A 24,625-nucleotide genomic window follows, 5' to 3' on the forward strand; every position below is an offset into this window, starting at 1 on the left:
TTTAGAAAGAAATTTTCCATTGCCCAAACAATGCTGGAGGCCTGTGCCTCCCTAGTCACCACTTCACACTGTGCAAAGGGAAGGTCACAGGTACTCCAAGATGGTTTCAGGGAGAAGTCCAGTAGGCTGAGAAGATATTACCACCTGGATGAAAGCAGGTAGGAATTTCTACATAAAGTCCTACCATAGAGCTTCCACACCTGGTCCATAACTATGGTCAGCCAGTTGGGAAGGATTCTCTTGAGGCTGTATGAAGCTGTCCATCCTAGTGGTGTATGGGCATTTCTGGCAGAGGAGGAAGAGCAGGAAGCTGCACAGCCTGAAGGAGCACAAGCACTGCAGGCATGCCCACCTTCCTTCACTCATTAGCAGAGCACCCCAATGCCGGAGACTCCCCTGGCTCACTTCCCTGACACATACTCTTGCCACAGCCTATCCTCCAGCATCACTCCTGTCCTCCTCCCTCATTCTCCTCTTCCAATCCTTCCATCTCATCTCCTCAAGCCCTGATCATCTGAGCTGAGGTTTCAGATAATGCGTAGAGAAGCTCCTCAAACCAGCAAGGTTCTAAACCCAACCCAATCTGCAAGTCTAGGCAGTGCCATTCTATCTACTGAAGTGGCCACTTGGGTGGCGACCTACTCTAGAACAGGGCCTCGTGGCACACAACACACCTTTGCCTTTACTGCTTTGTGCTCATTTTGATTAAGGTACTTCTGCTTGTCTCCAGAATTTGTCCATCTGCTGAAAAGTTGGTTCTTTCTCATAAATAGAAATCAGAAGTCTCTGGCCCATTATTCAGATACACAAAAGTCCCAAATTGTATAGTCCAAGTGCATTTACAGTGGGTGGCAATATTACCACCAATTGGTCAAGAGTAGGGGTTATTTGAAACCAGGATTTTAGACACATCCTTTAGACACACGTACCTACATGTGCACGCTTATACCTTATCAGGGACTCGTGGAATGTAAACTCCTCTGAGAAAATCATTCAGCCCAAGTTATTGGTCATTCTCAATTCACCCATTTAGTGGAATTTTAATTTGTAACTTAGTCCAAAAAGTACCTCAAAATTAACATAGCCAAAGCAGAACTCCCTTGATTCACCTGCTCATCTTTCAGTATTCCAAGTTTTGGGAGATAGCACCCAAAACATGGAAGTTACCCAGGGTTCTTCCCTTCCTCTCATTCTCCCACGGAAACTAACAACAAGGCCACCTTGCACCCTCTGCACCTCACTGGAGACAGAGCCGCCGTATCTTACACTTCAATTACAACGGCCCATGGTGTACTCACCAAGGATTTGCTCTTTACCCATGATAATCCACTTTCCACCTAAGAAATGAGATGATCAGGGGAAATGCAAGCCAGATTTTACTGTTTCTCTAACTGAAACCCTTCAATGGCTTCCCATTCCACTTGGATAAAATCCAAATTCCTTGCTATGGACTACCAGATCCTACCTCATTTGTCATTTGCCTGCCACTCCCCATTGCCCCATTCTCATTCCCCATGCTCCAGCAACACTGGATTCTTGGACTTCTACATAGGCCCTACAGAGCCCTTGCCTTGCCACTTCCTGCTCCCGCACTCATCCTCCCTGAGACCTGCACAGGTGGCCTCCTCCTGTTTGGTCTCAACTCAAATGCCAACTCCCGGAGAGGCCTTCTCCCTCCCTGGTCATCCTCCCAGTAAGTCCTCTCCTGCCAGCCTTTACCTATCTGAAATAATCTAATGGTTTCTTTCTTCATTATTTGCCTCCCTGGCTTCAACACAACCCACAAGGACCATCAGAGCTGGAGCCTTGTTTACTTGTTACTAGACTTGCTACTAGACCCCCAGCACCCAGAGCAGTACCTGGCACCCTCTGTGCCAGGCATTTATGTAAAGGAGACTCGGGCCTCTTGGGTGGCTCAGCTGGTTGAGCATCTGACTCTTGGTTTCGGCTCAGGTTGTGATCTCAGGGTTGTGAAATCCAGCCCAGAGTAGAGCTGCACTGGACTCCCCTCTCAGCGGGAGTCTGCTTCTCCCTCTTCCTCTGTTCACCCCACCCCCACTTGAGCATGTTCTCTAAAATAAATAAATCTGTAAGAAAAAGTGGGGGAGGGGACCAATACAAGACTGAGGCAGAGTGCTTAATGCTGGACCATGGGCAATTTACAATTTTAATTCTACCTCAGCCTCCCTAATGAAAGAAAATTGCAGTCAGGAAATGGGCTCTGAAGAGGAATTTCAGCTCTGAGGAAGGCAAAGGGGCAGTAGGGGGTGGAGGATGGTGGTGGGGGTGACATTTCATTCCTGCAGCTCCCGGACAGGGCCAGTAAACTGATTGATGTCTATCTGATCTAAGCAATCAGAGAATGCAGATTTCCAGGCTTACTTTCTCAGATCAAGCTCTTCTTTATGAGAAAAAAACTGGAGGAGTGTGGATAGCCATCAGCAGGTGCTCAGGGACCACATTCAACACAGCAACCCTTTAGGCAATTTCATGGGCTACTTAACCACCCTAATCTTGGCTTTTCCCTTGTTCTCCTTCTATATGATATTGAAAACAATGGCTCAGAGGTACTGCAACATTATGAAGGGGGACACACTAGCGAATCAGCAATGGAAAGTATTTTTCAATTTCATAAATGAAGATCTCCTTTCTATGGTTTTATGATGATTTTTAATACTGGAAATCAGAGTTCACTATACAAACTTTCAGGTAAGGGAATATTCCCTTGGTGGGACACTCCAAGCCCTGAATTTCTGGAAATTTAATATAATTGCAAAATACAAGGAACTAGCTATAAAAGAAGCCTGTCTGAATGATTACAGAGATTGTGTATAAACCGCACACTGGGAAAACACTACTCGCTCCTGCTAGAGAAGGGGGAATTGTCATCCACCCAGCTGAACTTTTAAGTCATCAAACATTTTTAAAAACTGTAAAATTGTGCAAAATCACTCTGGAAACTTTAAAAATGGTGGAAGAATAAAAATAACCTGCTTAAAACCCTCTTACCTACAGTTTTATTCCTACTAAAATTTTAGTTCCCAAACCTATAATATTTTTGAAATGGGATCATACTGCACTTACATCTTATGTCTTAGTTTATTATTTAAGAACCTATCACAGTTATCTTCCCTCATTAACATACCCCTTATCATTCATCTTTGTTCACACCTGGTGGATTATTTTCCATCAGGTAAATTTTTTAGATGGCATATTACCAGACAAAGGCAGTATTTTCTTTTGCTTTTTTGTGGCTTTTGTTTTTGCTTTTTATTCATGGCACCAAATTTCTGCCTTTAAAAAATTTATACTATCAGTGTTAAAATGCATGACAAATTTTTATCCAATTTCATCAAAGGAAATAGATTTTTAATTTTTATCAAATGTATAGATAAAGGTAGTGTGTGTGTGTATGGTATTTTGATAGTAGAAATTTTTTAAAGTATTTATTTATTTAAATATAAATATAAATATAAATTATATATATATATAGCGGTGGGGGCAGCCCTGGTGGCTTAGCGGTTTAGTGCCGCCTTCCGCCCAGGGCGTTATCCTGGAGACTCGGGTTCAAGACCCATGTCAGGCTCCCTGCATGGAGCCTGCTTCTCCCTCTGTTTGTCTCTCTCTCTCTTTCTCTGTCTTTAATAAATAATTTTTAAAAAAATCTTTAAAAAATAAAAATAAAAAAATAAAGAGAGTAGTGGATAGGGGCAGATGGAGAGGGAGAAAGAAAATCCCAAGCAGGCTCCCAGTGAGGCTCCCCACATAGGGCTCAATCCCAAGATCTCAACCCGAGTCTGACACCCAAACGACTGAGCCACCCAGGTACTCTTGAATATTTTTTAAGAAATTTAATTTACCATTTGAATTTTTCTCTTATACATTGTTTTTGTTTTCTATTGTTTAAGGATGTTTATCATTCTTTTGTTGATTGGTAAGAGCTTTTCATTAGTAAAGCTAATTAAAGGCCTTGATCCATACTGTATGTTCCAAGCTTTTTAAATGTTATTTGCCTTTAATTTTAGGAGTATTTAAACATATCAAGTTAAAAACAATACAAATGCTTAAATCTAGACTTGAAACCCTCTTATCTATAGTTTTACTCCTAACAATATATTAGCATACTATCTGTCCAGTTTCCAAACCTGCCTCAGCAATATATTTTAACAGTTTGGAAATCCAGTTATTACTGAAAAGGAGAGATGGCACTGGGGTTGTGGGCATTCCCAGAAAAGTTATTTCTTCATTCTTTGTCTCTGCTACTTTTTAAAAAGATTATTTATTTATTTATTTGAGAGAGAGAGAGAGAGAGAGAGAGTAGGGGGCAGGGCAGAGGGAGACAGAGAGAGAGAGAGAGAATCCCAAACAGGCTACATGCTCAGCAAAGAGCCCAACATGGGGCTCGATCTCATGACCCTGAGATCACAACCTGAGTCAGAACCAAGAGTCAGACACTTAACCCACTGAGCCACCCAGGCACCATGTCTCTGCTATTTTTGATGGAGCTGTTATTCTAGAATTTCAAGTTGGGAATTATCATATCTGGCTTAGTTTAATCAGTTAGATAAGCATGACGTCAGCAAAGAAACACACACCTGAGGAAACATCTCCCTGAGGAAACATCTCCCTGACGACAACTACTACCATTCTCCATCCACCACACCAAGAGCTCACAATCCTAGATTTGTACACCCAATATTACCATGAAGTCCCTTGTGCTAAATGCAGCCCTGCGACAGGAACCTTGCTTCCTGAAGCTGTCATCACCAACCAAGGCTTTCATCAAGCATGCACATTATAGCCACCTGCATCCCTACGTCCTGCCATCATTACTTCCCTAGAAATTCTGCTGACTTGAAAGGACTTTACATGGGCCTTTCTAGAGGTTTCAGAGTCTACCATGATCTTTAGCCTTGCAGTTCTGAAATTTGGCAATTCCATGACCCAACCATGACTCATAGCGCTGAACATGACTGTGAGATTAAGGAAGTCCATGAAGAGAGAACAGACAGCATAAACATCTTACTACAGCTACCATTACCTTAAGTAAAGTACTCTAGATTGGATGATGAATCTAAACAAGTACTTTAGGGCTTTCAAAGCAGCAAAAAGCAATTCTGTCTTGCTGGAGTCATCTGCATTAGCCACATAGAAGTTCAGTACCTTGGAGAGTTTCCTTAAAAGAGAGAGAAAGAAAACTGTCAGTGGGGCAAAGTGGTATTCTGAGGTTTGGGGTATGTTATATAGGAAGGGAACTTGGCATAGCAGGGAAGCTGAAATCATAACTATAATTACCTCTTGAGAAAATGCCCTGAACAGGGAAATTAACTCCTTTGCAATCTGGTTTCCTCACTGCAGCCTAGGTTTGGAGCTTTCCTAAAGCCTAGAAATACAGGTAGTTTCTTTCCTTTTGTAGGATTTTTTAAAAAGAATCAAAAATGAAAGTTGAAGGGATTCAAACCATGAAGGTATTTTAATCTCTAGTATGTTATACAGACATTCTCAGACGTACCTGAAAGGAAGGGATTGTCTGCCTAATGTAGTCATCTTTTAAAAAGTCTAATTCCTGGCAGTCTGCCTCAATTCTCTGGGTTCCATAGAATGGAGCCAGATGGACACTTTTGTAAGCATGGGAAGAGAAGCTCAATCTGACTCTGGCTCAATCTGATAAGAACAACCATGGTTTCTGAGCATCACAACAGATAAAACTGTGCCGAGATGTCAGATTGCTCTTTGTTCCCAGAGTCTAGGTATTTTCTTAATCATTTGCTAATTCACTGTTTTGAAGACACTAACAGTTTGCCTTTCTTTCTGTAAATCTCTGAGTTTTAATAGTATTAAGAAAAATCCACAGCACACATGTAGAACTGATAAAGTCTTGTAAAGAAACCCAGATTACTACCTCCTGGAGTATTTCATTTGGCTCACTTGCAGCTACTGCCTGCTTGGAAAATGAGGCTACTGGAGCCAAAGAAACCTATCACAAGTGTATCTGCTGCTTCCCCCAACCCAGTGGGCATTATGCCCACCACATTCATTGGTGATTACGCTACGTAACACCTCTTTCCTGTCACTTACATTTTAAAACATTTCTAGACCTCCCATGCAAATAAAACCCTGGAAAATCAGGTCAGCAGCCAATCTGATAGATCTGCAAGAGCAGCGAGCATGATCTGGCATAAGCCATTGTCAAAAAGATCTCTGCCGATCTCTACTACAATCCTGCCACTCTTTATCATGTTGTTCTGCACGGTAACTGGAATGCATGGGGGTGGGGGTGAGAGGCCACATATAATGTCGTGGTGAGGTAAGCTGAATATTAGTTGCTTTCCTGAGTCACAGGCTCGTGAACCAAAGACAGAAAGGCTGCACTATAGAAAAGGCAGAGATCATTCTCATTTATATAAAGAAATATGTAATTGTCTCATATCCTCTATAATAAATTCTATAAAGCACTTGTGGGGTAGGACCGAGGACATGACCCTCAGTTCTACCACACTTAGTCTTGCTTTAATCCACTGTTTGATCCCCTTGGGATTTCCAGCTAATCCCCCTGATGATCAACTCTCCTAAGATCCTGAGTATGATCTTCTGTCCTTGACTGTCCTTCCAATGCCTTCAACTCCTCATCTCTATATGTTCTGGATTCTTAAAGACATACAGCTTTATCTCTTCTGGATTGACCTTAATGCTTTTCCCAAGGTTGAAATACTTAAAAGGTTCTCTTTTTCTACCAGAGGAAGCTTAGAACAAGGTTCTGCACTTAAGGGGAACACTTACTCAGCTTATGCCCTTTGCATGTCTTAACAACCCAACACTATGAGTCCAAACCCAACAATCCAACAGCAGGTAGTTCCCTTGAATCATACTTACACATATGCCAGAGTGGCGCTGAAGTGCTTGTAAATATAGGTTTCAAGGACAGGATTAAAATGCTGGAACTTGATGTCTCCTATCAGTGAGATGATAAATACCTGCCAAAGGGTAAAAGTATAAATAGCAGCACTATATGACCCCAGGCATTCTGTTAATAAGCTAGACGTTAACATCTTGGTGCCCTCTTTCTTGACCATTTTTGCAGTGTTCCCACTTCACTTTTCCAGAGCTGAAGTCAAGTCTTGGGAATTTCTTTTTATTTAATATCAATAGAGAAACTATGATGTGTTAGGCACTGGGCCAAATGCTATAAAGAATCTAATAAGAGCCAGCCCCTGGCCTCAGGAAGTTCACTCTCTCAAAGGGAGGCCAGTGTGCAAGCAACATGAGTTAGGGAGGAAGATAGGAGAAGCAGCAGAAAGATAGAGAAGGGGTCTTCTGTGGGAAACATAAACTCTAACCCAGGGATGCAGTTAATGAGTTATTTCATGACCTTGTTCTTCTGATGGCATGAGAGTCCCCAGTAATTGAATTTCATCATCAGACTTTAGCCTCTCAATTTCCGCTTCTTCTGTGAATGGTATCCCTATCAGGCCCATAATCCACCAATAACCACAATGCACCTGCTGATGACACAAGAATGCAGAAGAAGGGCACCAGGGATGCCTGCAGGTACCCACTGTCACTTGCCCTGTCCCATGAAAATCTGCAGACCTCGTCCCACAGGACCTATAACCATTATTTTCCATCAATCTGGCCAGCTGTGATCCTAGCTCACATCCTTATCTTTATCTTTATCTTTATCTTTATCTTTATCTTTATCTCACATCCTTAACCTCTGACAACTTCTTGAATGTATCAATTTCTCCACACCACTGAGACACCTAACATTTTCTTGCTGCAACATCCAGGGAAATTCTGCGTGGAATTTTAACCCCAACAACGAGAAAACAATGCTTGGTTTGGGTGTGTCCACTTCCCCTACTCCACCACAATTTGTAGCTTTCCAAGATTCTAAAATCATCTCTCCTTGTCGGGATCCCAGTTTTTGGAATGAGCTGTATGCTTAAGTACTTGATGTCACAAATTTAATTGTCTGCTGGGCTGTGTGTTATACAGAATGAGATTGACACTCATTTCTGATGTATGAATTCAGTCTCCCTTGTATGAACACACAAGCACACACAACACAGCCACAATCATCTTCATTAAAGGTGTCTCCTAGTTTGTAACTAGATAATTTTAAAGTATGTTCAAGTGATTCCTGATTTCTAAAGTAACACAACACCTTGTTTATCTAATGAGAAAGAAAGTATGTCAAAAAGTAAGATCTAATAGGCAGCAGAAAAACAAAGACTTTGAACATAAGTCCATTGTTTCTAATTTAACTTCTAGGAACCAATCAGAGAGATGTATACAAATATGTATGCATATTCATCACAGACATGTATAATAGCAAAATATTAAACACTACATAGTCATGAGAATAAACTAGTTAATGTGCTTAACTGCTTACCAGTGCATCAAACACAAGGAAGTCATAGGTTTCATTGTCTGACATTTCCATCATTATGTTAAAAAGTGCATCTAGTGTATCTTGCAAAAACTGAAGATAAAAAAGAGAGAGGTTATTTCATGCTTTTAGTTCAGCTCCATACTGCAAAATTTCAGAGAAATTCAGTTACTATAGAATAAGCTTAAAAATAGCATTTCTTAAAAACTGTCACTTCTGCTTTCTGATGTAGATAAGTTTTATATTTCCAACCACTGATTTCCTTTGAAGTGTTGGGAAGTAACGATACAGTGACTGTATTTCTACTCTTGAATACATAAACATACCTTAACAATCTCGCCTCCATCCACTTCCATTAACTTCTTTAAGTTGTGTTTAATGTTCTGGGAATTTGAACGCCAATTTAATAAGCCCAACAGGTCAACTAGGAAGAATGACCACAAGTCATAAAATTAGACACGGAGTAGAGAAGTAACACACACTATTTCAGGATACAACTATAGAACTCTCCAGAAAAAAGATAATTGTTCTTAATAGGGGCTAATTCCTTGTGTATTTTTTTTCAACTTATAGTCTCCTATTTAAAACAGGAAAAACTTTGTGGTCTTTTAGTCTTCAGAGAAAAAATTAACCACTAATACATAAGAACATAAAACTGAATTCCTGAATGGAATTCAAATTTCTGAAATAATGACATCATAGCCATATAGATGAAAAGTTGAAAATACTTTTTTTAAAAAAAGATTCTATTTATTTATTTGATAGGGAGAGAGCAAGCAAGACAAGAGCGGGGGAGGGGCAGAGGGACAGGGACAAGCAGATGCTGCACTGACATGGATCCTGACCGGGGCTTGATCCCATGACTCTGAGATCATGACCAGAGCCAAAATGAAGAATCAGATGGTTAGCCAATTGAACCACACAGGGGCCCTGAAAGCACTCTCAAACTTTATACCTTCAATTTGCTGCATTGCCTAATTTGTCCTTTGCCACCAGTGGATGCAAAAGGAAAAGGGAACTTATATACATGCACTAATGCATTTATCTTTTTTTTTTTTTTCAAGATTTATTTGCTTTAGGGAGTGAGTACGAGCAGGAGGAGAGAAAGAACGAATCTCAAGCAACTCTGTGCTGAGCGTGAAGACTGATGTGGGGCTTGATCTCGACCCTGAGATCACAACCTGAACTGAAACCGAGTCGAACGCTTAACCAACTGAGCGACCCAAGTGCCCCACACTAATCCATTTAAACGCTGCAACCACATTGTAATGATTTCATTTTTTCCATTTTTGAATTGAGGAAATTGAGGTCTTATGAAATTAAATTACTAGCCTTAGGTCACACAACTGCCAGGGAGTGCTATGAATGGAATTTAATTATAGATTTATCAGATTCCAAAAAGTCCATGTCCTTGCTACTCTATCATAATACCTCCCCAGAGTTCTTCAAAGAAACAAGCAAGCAAATTAGATAGGTTGCTATTTCAAAGGAAGGCAGAGGGACGCCTGGGTGGCTTGGCGGTTTGGCGCCTGCCTTCGGCCCAGGGTCTGATCCTGGGGTTCTGGGATCAAGTCCCATGTCAGGCTCCCTGCATGGAGCCTGCTTCTCCCTCTGCCTGTGTCTCTGCCTCTCTCTCTGTATCTTTCATGAATAAATAAAATCTTTAAAAAGAAAAATCAAAGGCAGGCAGAACAGACTCATGATCCTTGGGGTAAGACCAGGAAAGAAATCTTGAGGTGTGTTTGGATTTAAAGTGCAGATTTATGAATCTTTAAGCCATTTATAGCTTTTATCAATGCTAAAAATGTCACAAGGAAATATAATAGGCATCTGGGCTATTACTGTTTTATTACTTTGTTTAGAATATTAAGCTACTATTCCAATTTGCAGAGCATTATCTAGTATAAGTAGCAACACATGCTTTTTAATCAATGGACTTGTGTAACATACAGAAATTGTTGAAAACATACTGTTCATTAGAACAGTCAATTTACTTCATGAGTGTTTGTTTTATTAGTTTGCATATTGTTTGGTTCCTGGGAAACCTCCAAAACTCAGTGCCTAGAGACTCTCCACTGTCAACAGAATAAAGTTGCAATACTACTCACAGAAGGCGGTGAGGCTCCACCCGTGGCCTTCCTGCCCACAGTTCTGTTACCTTCAGCAGCCAGGCAGATCAACTCACTACTCCCCAGACTATGGCATGCTCTGATAGATCCATGCCTTTGCATATAGTCTTCTCTTCATATGAAATGCCCAGAAATACTTTAATACTATGTATGTGGTAAGCTCATCCTTATGCTTAAGACCCACCTCAAATTATGGGAAGACTTTCTCTGGGAAGACTTTGTCAATCATCCTGGGCTATTTGTACTCCTTCCTACATATACATATGCATATCCATATACCAACATTACAAATAATAAAGACACACTTCATATTTCTTTGCCTCTTTCCATAGACTTGAGCCACTTGAGGACAGGAACCATATTGCATTCTTTGTAATACCCCGTCAGGAGTGCCAGGTACCCAATAGGTGTTCAGCACGTTTGATAAAAGAATGAACGAATGGGTGGAAAGGGAACCAGCAGCCCTGAAGAAACTCAACACAGTTTTTTGGATTCACTCAATTATTCAATAAGCATTTAGTAACTGACATTGTGCTGGGCTTATCTACTAGGCACTGCCCACTTCCACCCTCCCATCTCCTATTTCTGTCAGAGGCTAGTCAATGCTACCACTCCATCTGTTACTTCACTCTACCAGTCGCTGCCTGAGGAAAAGGGTCTAGATACTTTTTCAGGGTGAAGAGTCACCCAGCAGCTTTAAGTATCTGCAAACCACCCCTCTATCAGCTCAGAGATTTACACCCTAGAAATATTTGCATGCCACCTCACTGCCCATGTCAGGAATTTGGTTGTTGTTTGGTGAATCATAAGGTCCTAGAGTAGAAAAGTGGCAGTACTTTGTTAGAGCGAAGTCCTCAGACTTCCTATGCTCCTGAGATTCTTGGGGCTGAGGCATATAGCTCTAGTTAATTCATGTCAATTGCTATATAGTATCTCTCCTACTGTGTGGATGGGATGTACCACAATGTGCTTGTCCAGTCCACAGCTGATAAGCATTTGAGTTGTTTGCAGTTTTTTTTTTTTTTTCCTATTTATCACAAACAATTCTGCTATGAACACTCTCATACATCTTCTGGTTTCCAGGTCCAACCATCTCTGGGGAATGTAAGTAGAATGGAATTTCTGGATCATCCCGAATGACCATCCAAATGTTATCCAAAGTCACCTCAACTTATGTCCCTACCCAAAGTATTTAAAAATTCAGGATACTCTTGGGGATGGTGGGGGAGGCAGGTACCTGGGTGGCTCAATTTGTGTAGCTTTTGGCTTTTTTTTTCTGCTTTTGGCTAAGGTCATGATCCTGGGATCCTGGGATGGAGTCCCTCATCACACTCCCTGCTGTGGGAAAGCTGCCTTTGCCTCCCTTTCTCTCAGTGTCTCATGAATAAATAAATAAAATCTTAAAAAAAAAAAAAAAAAAGGAATTCAAGATACTTTGAATGACAATCCCCAAATTTAGGCTACTTTAGGGAAAGGATTAGAGACCATAACACTTAAAAAAGAAACGAAAAATAAAAATCCCTAAGTTTTGGAGTTACAAATATCTATTTTCAGACCTGTGTCTGAACTTTCAGACCTATGTGTTCACTATTTATGAACTTAGGCAAAATATTTTGGCACTTGAGCTCAACTCTCTGATCAGTAAACAGGAGAATAATGACAACGCTGGTGTCTTCATGTGCTAGAGTGTTGCAGGGTAAAATAAGATTATGCTGGGAATCCCGTGGCACCAGGCCCCACACCTATAGGGACCTGCACTCCCCTCTCCTTTTATTGGAGCCACAAAATGATTCTCACCCTCCATACCCGCCCAGCAACAAATGATCCCATATAAATTGGGTCTGATCTAGTTTTGAAAAAATTTATAAATCAAGAGTCTACAAGCTCTGTTTGTAAGAAAGGTCAGTGGCTTTTAACCTTTTGAGTCTGAATAGTCCTTTGTAAGGCTAAGGAGAAATGCCCTTGGTTACGGTCTCTGTGAAAGAACAGCTACCCTCTTTACCAGGAAATAGCCTCTTGGCGTTGATGCTTTCTTACTGTTCTTCAGCTGCTTGGAATACATTAAATTGGTTCCTTAAAACTTCAACCAAATAAGAAGAAAGCAAATACACGAACCACCCACTGTCCTTATTATCAGTATTTGTCCCTTGGAATGCCCCATGTCTTTGGATGGTTGGGATGTCCTGCTGTTCTCTTCACTTTTCCCATATCTGTCCTCTCTTGTGTGGCCATGGGGCAGCATATATTTCCCCCTGGTTCCGATGCATTTGTTTCAAAAACCTTCTTTAGGATAGGCTATTATATAAGATTTTTGTTTTGTTTGGTATGTTGAGGTTTTTTTGAGACCTAAACACTAGAAATAGGGAGGACAGGAAAGCAGAGGGCAGTTCCATCTGATGAAACTTTCTGGAATGACAGTGATGTTGTGTATCTGCTGGCCAACCCAAAAGCCACCAGTAACATGAAACCACATATACCTGAAAAGACACTAATGCAACCAGGGAACTATTCATATTTTCTTCTGCTACTAACTACATTTCACAAGTTCCAGGTGCCTGATGGCTGCCACAGGGGGATAGCAGGGCCTTAGAACATCTAGAAGATAAGCAACATAGGTATCAGCAAATCAAGTGTGTGAGCTGAATACTGCCACCTGTCCATACACTTCCTGTATTTTTGACTGCAGATAATAATAAATTTAACCATATGGTTATTTTTCATGGAAATTCCTTCTGTTTTTCATCATAAGTCACCTACTTTGATCACTTGTTTTACTTGAAATCGAATCTCTGGAAAGGATATTAGATAAATGCCATCTCTCTTGACGATCCCTTGCAGGCCCTAAAAGAACATTAATGCTTTGTACTGTCTGTTACCGTACTTACAAAAATAACATTTTAACATGTCATAGTTAAAAGTTTGGAAAATAGAGCACAGAAAATAAACACTGTCCCAACTTTGGGTGTCTTTCCTTTTAGTCTTTTCTTGTTGACATATAATGAGAATGATGATGACAATGGTGACAGCTAATATTCACATAGTGTTTACAATGAGCAAGACACTTGTTTTTCTCTCATTTTAACTTACTTCATTATTTGAAATGTATAGTTGCACTACTCCCTTTAAAAAAAAAAGATATTTATTTACTTATTTATTTGAGAGAGAGAGAAAAAGAGCACTTACAAGTGCACAAGCAGGGGGAGGGGCAGAAGGAGAAGTGGACTCCCCGCTGAGCAGGGAGCCTTAACAACCTGGACTCAATCCCAGGACTCTGGGATCATGACCTGATTCAAAGGCAGACACTTAACCGACTGAGCCACCCACGTGCCAACATTATTGCCTTTTTAAAGATGAGGAAATCAAGTCACAAAGAGATCACGCAGCTCGCCTGAAATGAAACAGTTAGTGGCAGAGCTTGAACCTAAACCCAGGCAATCGGCTCCAAATCGTCGACATGTATCTAGTGTTAAAGTTTTCATGTGTTTGATTACATTTTGAAATGTATTTGGTAGTTGCACATTTAATTACATGATAATGCCCCCAGTTATTGGACATTCAGATTGTTTCCACTATTCCTCTATTATGAGTAATAATAAGGAAATATCTTCATACATGAATCTTTGTGCTCATCTTTCCCTGTTTACTTAGGCTTAAATTCTAGGGGTGAGATAATGGGGCCAAAGGGTCTAAATACATTCAAAACCTCTGATACACCTTCTAAATCATCTTCCATAAATACTATACTATTTAACCCAGTACCAGCAGTTTATCACATTTGCTTTTTCCCTAAGAAGGACTAGGTCACTGATATAATTTTGTCCTATCTTCTATGAAGCTCAAAATGTTTTCTGGCTTAAGGGATACCTGGGTGGCTTAGCGGTTAAGTGTCTGCCTTCAGCTCAGGGTGTGATCCTGGGGTCCTGGAATCGAGTCCCATATCGGGCTTCCTGCATGGAGCCTGCTTCTCCCTCTGCCTGTGTCTCTACCTCTCTCTCTCTGTGTCTCTCATGAATAAATAAATCTAAAAAAAAAAAAGAATGTTTTCTGGCTTTTGTTTTTTTCTTAATAGACTTTATTTTTCTAAGCAGTTTCAGGTTTACTGAAAAATTAAGCACAGAGTACAGAGAGTTCCCACATACGCTCTCAATGCTCCCCAGCTCCCCTACTATTAATATCTTACAGTAATGTGCTACATCCGTTATAACCAATGACCTAATATTAGTGGTGTTTATTAACTGAAGTCCATGGTTTATGTTTGGGTTTACTCTGTATAGCACATTCTGTGGGTTCTGACCAATGCAGAATGCCATGCATTCACGTATCCATCACAGGATCCTACAGAATAGCTTTACTGCCCTAGAAATCCCCTGTACCCGCCTGGTCATGCCTTTTCCTCTCCCTGAGGCCTCTGCCACCTTGAAACTCTTCACTGAATCCATGCTCTTCACTGAATCCAAGGTTTTGCCTTTTGTCTGGCTTAATTCCCGGTGAGTGTGTTTTTACTTTCACAGATGTATCAGCTCTGCACTTCACTCTGTTGAGTCTGGCCACTTGTCCAAGTTGAAATATTATCCATGTTCTCTAGCCAACCATGATTCATCAAAACAAACAATACTGACCCCTTTTAAAGATCAACCAACATCTGATCCCTGAGTGTACCTTACGTCTAAACTGTTTTGTCTACCCCTTAGCACTTCTGGAAGGCAGAGTCTCAGCCATGCTGCTCACCCAAATCTAGAAGGCCAAAGTGATTAATCCTCTATATGTTGCAGGGGTTGTAGAATTTCTTAGGCAAGTACCTGAAGTTCCTGATTCTTGGTTTACTATGTTCAGCAGGACTCCTTACTCTTAAGTTAATTGGATGAGAAGCTGCTATTGGATATTAAAGCCATCACAGACACAAGAGAAGTGAAAATTGGTATCAGAGATTTCAAGAAGGAGCAAAGCGGAGCCCATTTGAACTCTTCAGTTGATTTTATGACTGCTTGGGGGGAAAAGGAAAAAAAAAAAAAAACAATGGAAAAGAGGAGGCTCTGTGGGGGGCAGATGGAATTCTAACAGGAAACCCTCCCTGCTCTTAGCCATACCTGTTTGGGCAAGAGACTGGTTCTTTTTCTCTGCCAGTATTCTTCCCCTTATTACTAACATCTGTTCTTTCATACATTTCACAGAGTAATTAGAATTCTTTGCTGCCTTGAAGGAAGGAAATGTAAGAGCTAAAAATTTTTTTCAGCCTCTGTTAATGACTACATTTACAGGTTTTATGATACTAAAAAAAATACCCAAATACTTTTCATCCTATTTGAAAGATACTTCAAGATAACCTCAGAACGAGCGTTAGTTTTGAGAATGCCATGTGAAGAACAGAGAGTAAAATCCAAAGGGCCCAGCATCCCATGTAGGAAGACACAGCCCCATGTCTTGGTTGGACCCAGGGAGCCCAAACAGAAAACTCAGTATGGTATCAGTGTGGTCACCACACCTACCGTTCTGGGTGAGTTTTGTGGAGCAAATGAGGGTGGCGATCTGAAAGCTGTCTTTTGTGCTATCCTTGGCTGGGGTAAAGTTGGCCAGGGTTTTGGACGCTTGGAGTTCTTTTTCTTCCATCTCTACCTTGGATCCAGGCAGGGTCAGATAGAATTTAGCATCTTCCATTTTCTTGTTGTCACCCTGAAAAGGATGCATGTTAGGGTCACCAAATGATGGGCAAAATCTCTTAGGTGCAAATAAAAGTAGTTCTATCATGAACACAGTGCATTTCCAGGGTGTGAAATAAGGTTTTCTCAAATTATATTTAATGTTCCTTCCAACTCTAAGACACTGTGATACTTTTCCAGGGTTTGAGCCCAGAAATAGTTTCAACACTGAATAAATATGGAATAAATTGTGAACTACAAACTGAGAACATCCTAAAACTCTGCTATAAATAAATAAATATTAAGGAATGAAGCTGGATTTCATTTTCTTGAACCTATAAATGGTCAGAATGATACATCATTGGGTTGATGAGTTACTGGATTCACCGGAAAGGAACAGTTTGCCATGCCTTCCAAAAATATTTGTGAAGTAAGGAGCTGTTACAGGAAGAGCCATACCAGGTAGATGCTGCTCAAAGAAGGTACTACCAGTTCTGTGATACCGTTAGATAAATGAGGCCTTCTTGCATCAACTTTCCAGTAGAAAATCTCAGAAGATAATTCCATAGCAGTTAAAGAGTGAGGATCAAACTGCTAGGGAAGGAAGCGAGGCCCCCTAGCAGAGAAATGGTGCCTGGCTCTTGGTGATATGAAAACCACATCCTACCACACCTACCACACCCCAGCCAAGCCCAACAGTGAAAATATCTCTGTTCCATACAAGATGATGCAGAGGAGAGGAAACAGCACAGCCCTTGACCATTCACTGCTGCCTAATGCCACTGTAGGAAAGGGAGACATTCTTCAGAGGCCTCAATAATAATACAATTCACTCCTTACATAAAGGGGATGGGAGACCATGTCGCTAGAGAGACCAGAGCCCTCTGCTTTTCTGGACTTTAAGGGGCAAACACAGCTCTAGAGAGGTTTATACACATAATTCTGACTGGAGCCTTAACAACCAATTTCAGAGGGAGGAAATATTTCCTAAGCAATATTTTGAGCCTTGTTCTGTTAGCACTACCTTATAAACCACCAGGTCATGCCTCCCATCCTGCAGAGTGGTGCCATCCGGGTTCATCAGTTTCACGAAGGCCACTCCAAATGCTCGCTCCGATTTATCTCTGGCTGAAAAGACGGAAATAGATGTCTGAGCAGTGCAGAAAGATACCAGGAAGCATTGCCTATGATGGATGCTTTCATATTTTGCTCCAGGGTGTGATATTCAATCATGCTATAATCAACACCGTTCAGCAAGCTACAATAACCCATCTGTACTGTGCATGTCACAGGAAATATTCCCCAAACTGAAATCTAGTATCTCCACATATGTGTTTCATCCTGCATTTGCAAATGAATGAGACCAGCAACTACCCAATCATCTAAATAAAAAATGTGGATGTTGACTTTGACTCCAACCCCACGTCAAGTGCATGTCCTGAATACCTCTGAAACCTGTGCCTTTTCCCTCCATCCCTTCTGTTCCTACCCCAGTTCTTGTCAAGCCTTCCCTGTATTTCTAGAGGATCTCTCCAAGCAGTCCTTTTCAACCCCAACACTTTCTCCATGCTGCAGCCAGAATGAGATTTCCAAAAGCAGGTCTAATCAGGTCAACTATGCTGCTCCAAAATGCCTTCATGAAATATCTCATTTCTGTTGCTTTAAGATAGAGTTGGTGAAGTATTAATTATATTCCAAGGTTTATTATGCAGGAGAGTCCAGCCTCCTCAAGAAAAAGTCCCTCTCTCTGGATCTTTAGGTGTTGGCCTCTGGGCTGTCTCTGTCCCCTAGTTAGGTGTCAATGCCTAGGGCAACCTGTGCCCTATTCTCATGGAAGGCACAACTCTGAGGTTTGCTGTGGCTCACATGCCCCTGGATCAGCTGAGTAGTAAACCATTGTAAATTACATTACAATCTGCTTATTCTTTCTCCTGTTGGTGGCCGTTAGGCTATATCCAATTTGGCAGTATTATGAATAGAGCTGTCTGTTATAAACATAGAAAACCACAACCACCATCACCACCACCCACAAAACACCTTTTAATGGCTCCTCCATAACATGGTTCAAAATAACCACCATCCTTCACAATGAGGCTCCAGCTTGCCTAGATACCGACTGCTGAGGGGTCAACCCAGGCTGTGTCACTCCCCAGGCCTGTGGCCCTGGGCAAGTATCTCATCACTCTGCTCAGTTTCTTTTTTGTGTAAATGTGGATAAAAGCAGTATCTATTGTACTGGATTACTGTGGACACCACACAGTGTATAAATACAGATTCACTTTAGTATTTCATACAAACTAAGGGCTTGATAAATGCTAGCTCAGTATTATGTAGAACCATATGAAATTGCTGATATTTGACTACTTGATATGGACCTACAAAAATAGCAATTTCGTGGGGCTCAATCTAATATTAGGACTGCTCCCACTTCAGCCCTAGGGCATTCACTTTGTGGCTTTCAAACACATTTCTCCACTGTCAGTGTTCGCTGGCTAAAAGCAATTTCTTCTCTACCTCCAAGTCTCAGAATGTAGACTTCACACATAAATCCCAGAAGGGGTGGGATGCTATGCTCCACACCCCTTTACAACTTGTTGCTGGTGTAGGATATACCACACTGTTCTGGCCTTACTTGCCTTTTTTTTCTTCCTCCTCTTCCTAGCCAGCCTAACAGAGACTTCAAAGCATGACCCATGTCCTATCATAGTTCCAGGGCCCGGCCTAAAGTCCAGTATGTGGATGGTGTTCAGTAAATTCAGTTTGGAATGAAGAATTGCATGCTTATATGGTGTTGAATAAGACATTTCCAGAAATGTTATGATCTATCTGAACATATCAATTTTCTTTTTTGTTCACACTTTTTGAGTAGTCATTTCACAAACTGGGATCTAAGACTTGAAGTAGTTTTCTCATGGAAAAAAAATTTGATTTGAGGAGACATCAACAGGTTTGCTTGCTGCAGGACTTCTCAGCAATATGGCAACAAACAGTGTGAATGTCTAAGAGAGAGAGATAATATACAGCATTTCCTATTCCTATTTGACTGTGAAACTCTTTTTGCTATAGAGCATCTATTAATGTCATACATTCAGGGGAAATTCTTTTTTTAGATTTTTATTTAATTTCAATTTAGTTAATATACAGTGTATTACTAGTTTCAGAGGTAGAGTTCAGTGATTCATCAGTTGCATATAATACCCAGTGCTCATTCCATCATGTGCCCTCCTTAATGCCCATCATCCAGTTACCCCATTCCCCCACCCATCTCCCCTCCAGCAACCCTCAGTTTGTTTCCTAGAGTTAAAGAGTCTCTCATGGTTTGCCTCCCTCTCTATTTTTATCTTATTTTATTTTTCCTTCCCTTCCCCTATGTTCATCTGTTTTGTCTCTTAAATTCCACATATGAGTGAAATCATATGGTATTTGTCTTTCTCTGATTTCCTTAGCACCAACAAATCTTGAAGTAATGATGCTAAGTATCTATTTACCAAGAATTTTGTTTTCCAGACCCACAAAAGCACTGTCAAGCAAGAGAAATTTTTTTTTTTTTAACAGAAATATGTTGTAGCCTTCTAGTACTTACATTCCTGAGATGACCTATGTCGGAAGGTAAATCTTATATGGCAGCGAGTAACTTCTTGTATAGGAATGGATACCTACATAATAATAAGGAACTTATTATTTATATTGTTTATATATACACAGTATGTTGTGCTCTTTGCTCATTTTACAGAATTAGACTCATTTTTAGTATCTTATTACAGCACTGATTCCTACAGAGTGAGATTTGGATTTGGATCCATTCAAAGCAGATTTAGTCATTTTCAAAACCTAAAGAATCTCAAGAGAAATCCTCTTTGCTGTTTATCATATATTCTGAGGATGGAAATATTACAAGTTTCTAGTACTTTCTCAAGTACGAAAAGGATCATCAGCACTCCGGGGTCTCTACAGGAGCTTTCAGATGTCAAGATAGATTATATATTGATGCAGTAGTAATTAGTGTTCATAACAGAAGGAAAAGATAAAACACTGGGGACCAGGAAGCTTTTTGCTGTTTACATATACAGAAGAGACAAGGAATACAGAAGTACGTGGCAATGAAAAGAGTAGAGAGTTTGTATAGCATGATTGGTGAAATATTATCCAAGTACCTAGAAACCCATTTCTGAAGAACTTTTAATGCCTTGAGATAAGTAGTTTTAAAAAGCACAACCTAAATCTGTTACAAATGGCATGTTCCAAAGCATAGGAAGTATATAAAATTGAGGAAAATGGTTACTTCTTCATTGAGATATTAGTGCAATTTTTTTCCCAAGTTCTCTATGGAGAGCTCATAAGACTTTGACAATCCAATTTGACAATCTGGGATTCAGAAGAAGTTAGGTTTGGGCACTAAGCAGTTACAGGACCTTGGGAGGTCACCTGACATTTCTGAGTCTTAGTTACCTAATCAGAAAAGGGCGTTACCACACTGTTTTAGCCACAGGGCTATTGAGCGACTCACAGGGGATGGCTTATCTAAAAAGCAATTGGGAATATGTAACACACATATTTAAATTGAAAAGAGGCCCAGAAAACTTGGTTAGAGGCCAAGAAGACAAAAAAATGTTAGGCAACTGCTTGCAGAGTGTGAAAATTTCCATTTGGTTTTGGATCATCTTGGCAGCCTATTACAGCATTACAACTGCAAGTGTCTCTAGTCAAATTTTTACACATTCATCAATGAGAATGTTATTTATTTAAGAATTCTGAGTTAAAGATAAATACTCTCATGCAGAATTGTACCAATTCATTTCTTCTAGGACACCACAGGCAACCTATGTATAACTTCAGGATAAAGAAGGAATGATTTGTGGGTAAAAAAAAGGAATCTAAATGAGGTTTAATATATGATGGAGATTACAAGTAGCGCATCTCACCTTGACAGTTTCATACCAACAGGGCTGCTTGACTTGGTAATAGACTACTGATTTGTACTCTGAAATACCTTCATATCCAGCACCAGGATGAATTGCTTTCTTTGGATGCAAAGAAAAGAATGAAAAAAGGATATTTTTTATTATTTTTTATTTTAATTCCAATATAGTTGACATACAGTGTTATATTAGTTTCAGATGTATAATACAATGATTCAACAATTTTATACATTACTCAGTGCTCATCACAAGTGCTCTTAATTCCCATCCCCTATTTCACCCATCTCCCACCCACTTCCCCTCTGGTAGCCATCTGTTTGTTTTGTATGGTTAAGAATCTGTTCCTTGGTTTGTCTCTCTCTTTTTTCCCCTTTGCTCATTTGTTTCGTTTCTTAAATTCCACATATGAGTGAAGTCATATAATCTTTGTCTTTCTCTGAGTGACTTATTTCACTTAGCATTATACTCTCTAGCTCCATCCATTTTGTTGCAAATGACAAGATTTCATTCTTTTTGATGGATAAGTAATAATCCACTGTATGTATGTATGTGTATATATATGTACATATATATATGTTTTCTTTATCTAGTCATCAGTCGATAGACACTTGGGCTATTTCCAAAATTTGGCTATTGTACATAACGCTGCTATAAACATAGAAAAGCATGTATCCCTTTGAATTAGTGTTTTTGTTTTTGAGGGTAAATACTTAAAGGGGTAATTTTGTATTTTGACGGTAAATACTAAAAAGGGATAATTCTATCTAGAAAAATAAGAGCACTCCACACACCATACATGGGCTGTCCTACCCTCCATGTGGCCAGTACATGCCTCACACTGGCACACATCACCCGATCACATTTAGAGACTGAAGAATAGGATAAGAATGAGTTTTGGTCTACCACCTTCTTTGAGGGTATAAGTGGTGTGTGTATATGTATATGTATGTGTATATATATATATATATATATATATAGTACTGTGGTAGTACTAAAGGAACCCAGCATCACCATAACACGCCTCCACTGTAAACTTTATTCTCTTTTCCATCTGCAGCCATATATTCTCTCTCCTTCCTCTTCCTTTTTCTCTCAGGGATCAGAGGGCCAGTAAAGGTGACCTGGAGCTATGGCACACAAGCAGACGACCACTGTGTGAGGTCCTGTCCACGTACTGCGTTAAGGACCTGGTGTCTAGGTAGAGCATGTTCACTAAAAATCAGAGATATGTCTTTTCCTGGTAATGAGCCACTTACTTCAGTAGAACCAGGTCTCTAAGGAAGCACTTCCAAGCTAGTTAGCAAAGCTGTAAAGTACACAGTCAGGGGAAGATGTATACTTGAACTCATGGGGCTCCAGGGCTCTATCAATAGCACAAAGAAGTCACTCTCAAACAAGGACTACCATACTGTTTGCTCCCGTACCACAGAATAGGACTTGACTCAGTCAACTGTTGCTTTCAAAGATGATAATGTCCATGGGAAAGTGATGGGGATATGTATTCCACTGTGCCCACAAACACCTTTGTGAGAGGTGGCCTTCAGAGAGTGTAGGTCTTCAATTCCAAAGAAGGTAACTAGAGGTAACTATGACTCATACAAGGAGAACTGGATTTCAGCCGGGACTATGAGGGCCTCCTACCTCTCTTTCTGCCTGACGTCAGAATCAACACTCACTACACTTTTCCATCTGGACAGGATGCTGCCACGGTTGGAGGACTTCCAGGAGGAAGAAGGAGGAGGAACTCCTGAAAGCCAGGATACCTAGATCTAGTCTGACCTCCTCCAATGACTTCTGTGTTTCCACGAGGAGACAGCTTGCCCCTTGTGGACTGCAGTTTCATAATTACTAAAACAAAATCTAAAGACCAGTCTGTGGTAGTCGATGTGACCCAAGATTCTTGCCAGTTTAAGAGCTCTCTACTGGGTGCATCTCCTCTGGTTCTGTCTCCTCGGTTCAGGCAGTGTGCTCTTCAGTGCCATCCAGGCACCCATGCCACCTCACTCAAGCCCCATGGGGACTTACCGGGCTTCAGAGTGCCCAAATAACTTGAAAACAGTATAGAATTTCTGGATCAGAAGCATACCCATGAAATCACTAGTAGCTGGATATATTTCTTAGCAGAGGACAAAATAAGAATAAAAATAAGAATCTAACTGGGTTTATTAGTAAACTTGGTAATTGCTAATCACACATTTAACAGGTTCCATACATTTTCCTTGTGAAAAAGGAAAAGCATATGAACATGGAGAGCCATTTGCCTCAAACCAAAGTCCCGAGTTGTTGTAAAGAAGTGTGTGAGGGCAGCAGGATTTCTGGGTGGTCCCACATACCTCCAAGAGCTTGCCCTCCTCATCGTACACAGACATGGTCACTTCCACATTCTTTGGCGTCTTCTTTTTTCCTTTGTCAAACTCTCCATGGATCAAGGTGACATAAATATCATTCCGAACATCACCTACAACAGGACAACCCACCTGTGAGTGGTGCTGAGAAGTTGTTTTTAATTCTCAGGATGTAATAAGATATATAAATAAAATATGAATTGCTCTGACTTCATAGGGAGCTATTCATATAGCAGAAATTTTTATATGTATTGTCCTCTTCAGCTGTCCTATCTATCATTCCATACAAACCAAAGTGTCTTTAAAATGCAGTGTTTTATTTTTCTTAAAGGTTTTGTTTATTTATCCATAAGAGACACAGAGACAGGCAGAGACATAGGCAGAGGGAGAAGCAGGCTCCCTATAGGAAGCCTGATACAAGATTCGATCTCAGGACCCCAGGATCATGGCCTGAGCCAAAAACAGATGCTCAACCACTGAGCCATCGAGATGCCCCAAAATGCAGTGGTTTAAAATGAACTCCTTCCAATAGTAATTCTTTGTTCTATTTATTAATAACTGCTGTCTAATAAAAGTACACAATGCATCTTATTAGGTTACAATGGCAGATTTTTTTTTCAATAATGCCTTGGAGGGCAGTATTTTCACACATCTGAAAATAATGAAAGCTAATGTTTATTGGGTGTTTCCTCTGTGCTAGGCACTGTTCAACGTGACTTATAGGCAATAATTTATTTGATCCAGATAATAACCTGATGAGATAAACATTGTTTCTAAAAGTCTGTAGAATACTTTGTTTATTTAAATCAGTCTAATTGTTTTTATCAGTATCATGCACACTTTGAGCACTTTGCATTCTCATCACTCATCTGTTTAGAAGGAAAATTAAGATCTTGCCCACAGTTGCTTAAGGTGAGACAAAAGGGGCTTATTCATACAGCAGAGTTTGAAATCTTAATTAACATATACTTTGTAACTGACAATTGTGTTAAAGCAACTGCACTGGTAACATTTGTCCCAAAGTATTAAGAATTTGAGTGAAAATTTATTTATAAGGATATTCATTGTGGTGCTGTTTACAAAAGTGAAAAGTTGGAAAATCCTTAGTTGCCAACAATAGACAGCTGTCTGATGTATAATGTACTATACATTATGGTACAATCAGATGAGATAATATTCATTTATTCCTGTAAAAAAACTGACGAGC

At 40.3% G+C, this 24,625-nt stretch overlaps 1 protein-coding gene across 4 annotated transcripts in view; it reads right to left on the bottom strand.

Annotated features, from left to right (window-relative positions):
* Nucleotides 1-24,625, bottom strand: part of DOCK5 (dedicator of cytokinesis 5) — a 211,708-nt gene that overhangs the window by 68,747 nt on the left and 118,336 nt on the right. For all 4 annotated transcript variants that reach the window (XM_077868808.1, XM_077868807.1, XM_077868809.1 and 1 more), the window contains exons 14-22: nt 23,407-23,531; nt 21,077-21,175; nt 19,738-19,810; nt 17,179-17,282; nt 16,005-16,188; nt 8,716-8,813; nt 8,393-8,482; nt 6,874-6,974; nt 5,042-5,176 (exon numbers count right to left, since the gene is read on the bottom strand). In XM_077868808.1, the coding sequence (XP_077724934.1) occupies nt 5,042-5,176; nt 6,874-6,974; nt 8,393-8,482; nt 8,716-8,813; nt 16,005-16,188; nt 17,179-17,282; nt 19,738-19,810; nt 21,077-21,175; nt 23,407-23,531 (1,009 nt within the window). The remainder of the gene's footprint in view (nt 1-5,041; nt 5,177-6,873; nt 6,975-8,392; nt 8,483-8,715; nt 8,814-16,004; nt 16,189-17,178; nt 17,283-19,737; nt 19,811-21,076; nt 21,176-23,406; nt 23,532-24,625) is intronic.

This window comes from Canis aureus, chromosome 24 (assembly GCF_053574225.1).
Source record: "Canis aureus isolate CA01 chromosome 24, VMU_Caureus_v.1.0, whole genome shotgun sequence".
NCBI lineage: Eukaryota > Metazoa > Chordata > Mammalia > Carnivora > Canidae > Canis > Canis aureus.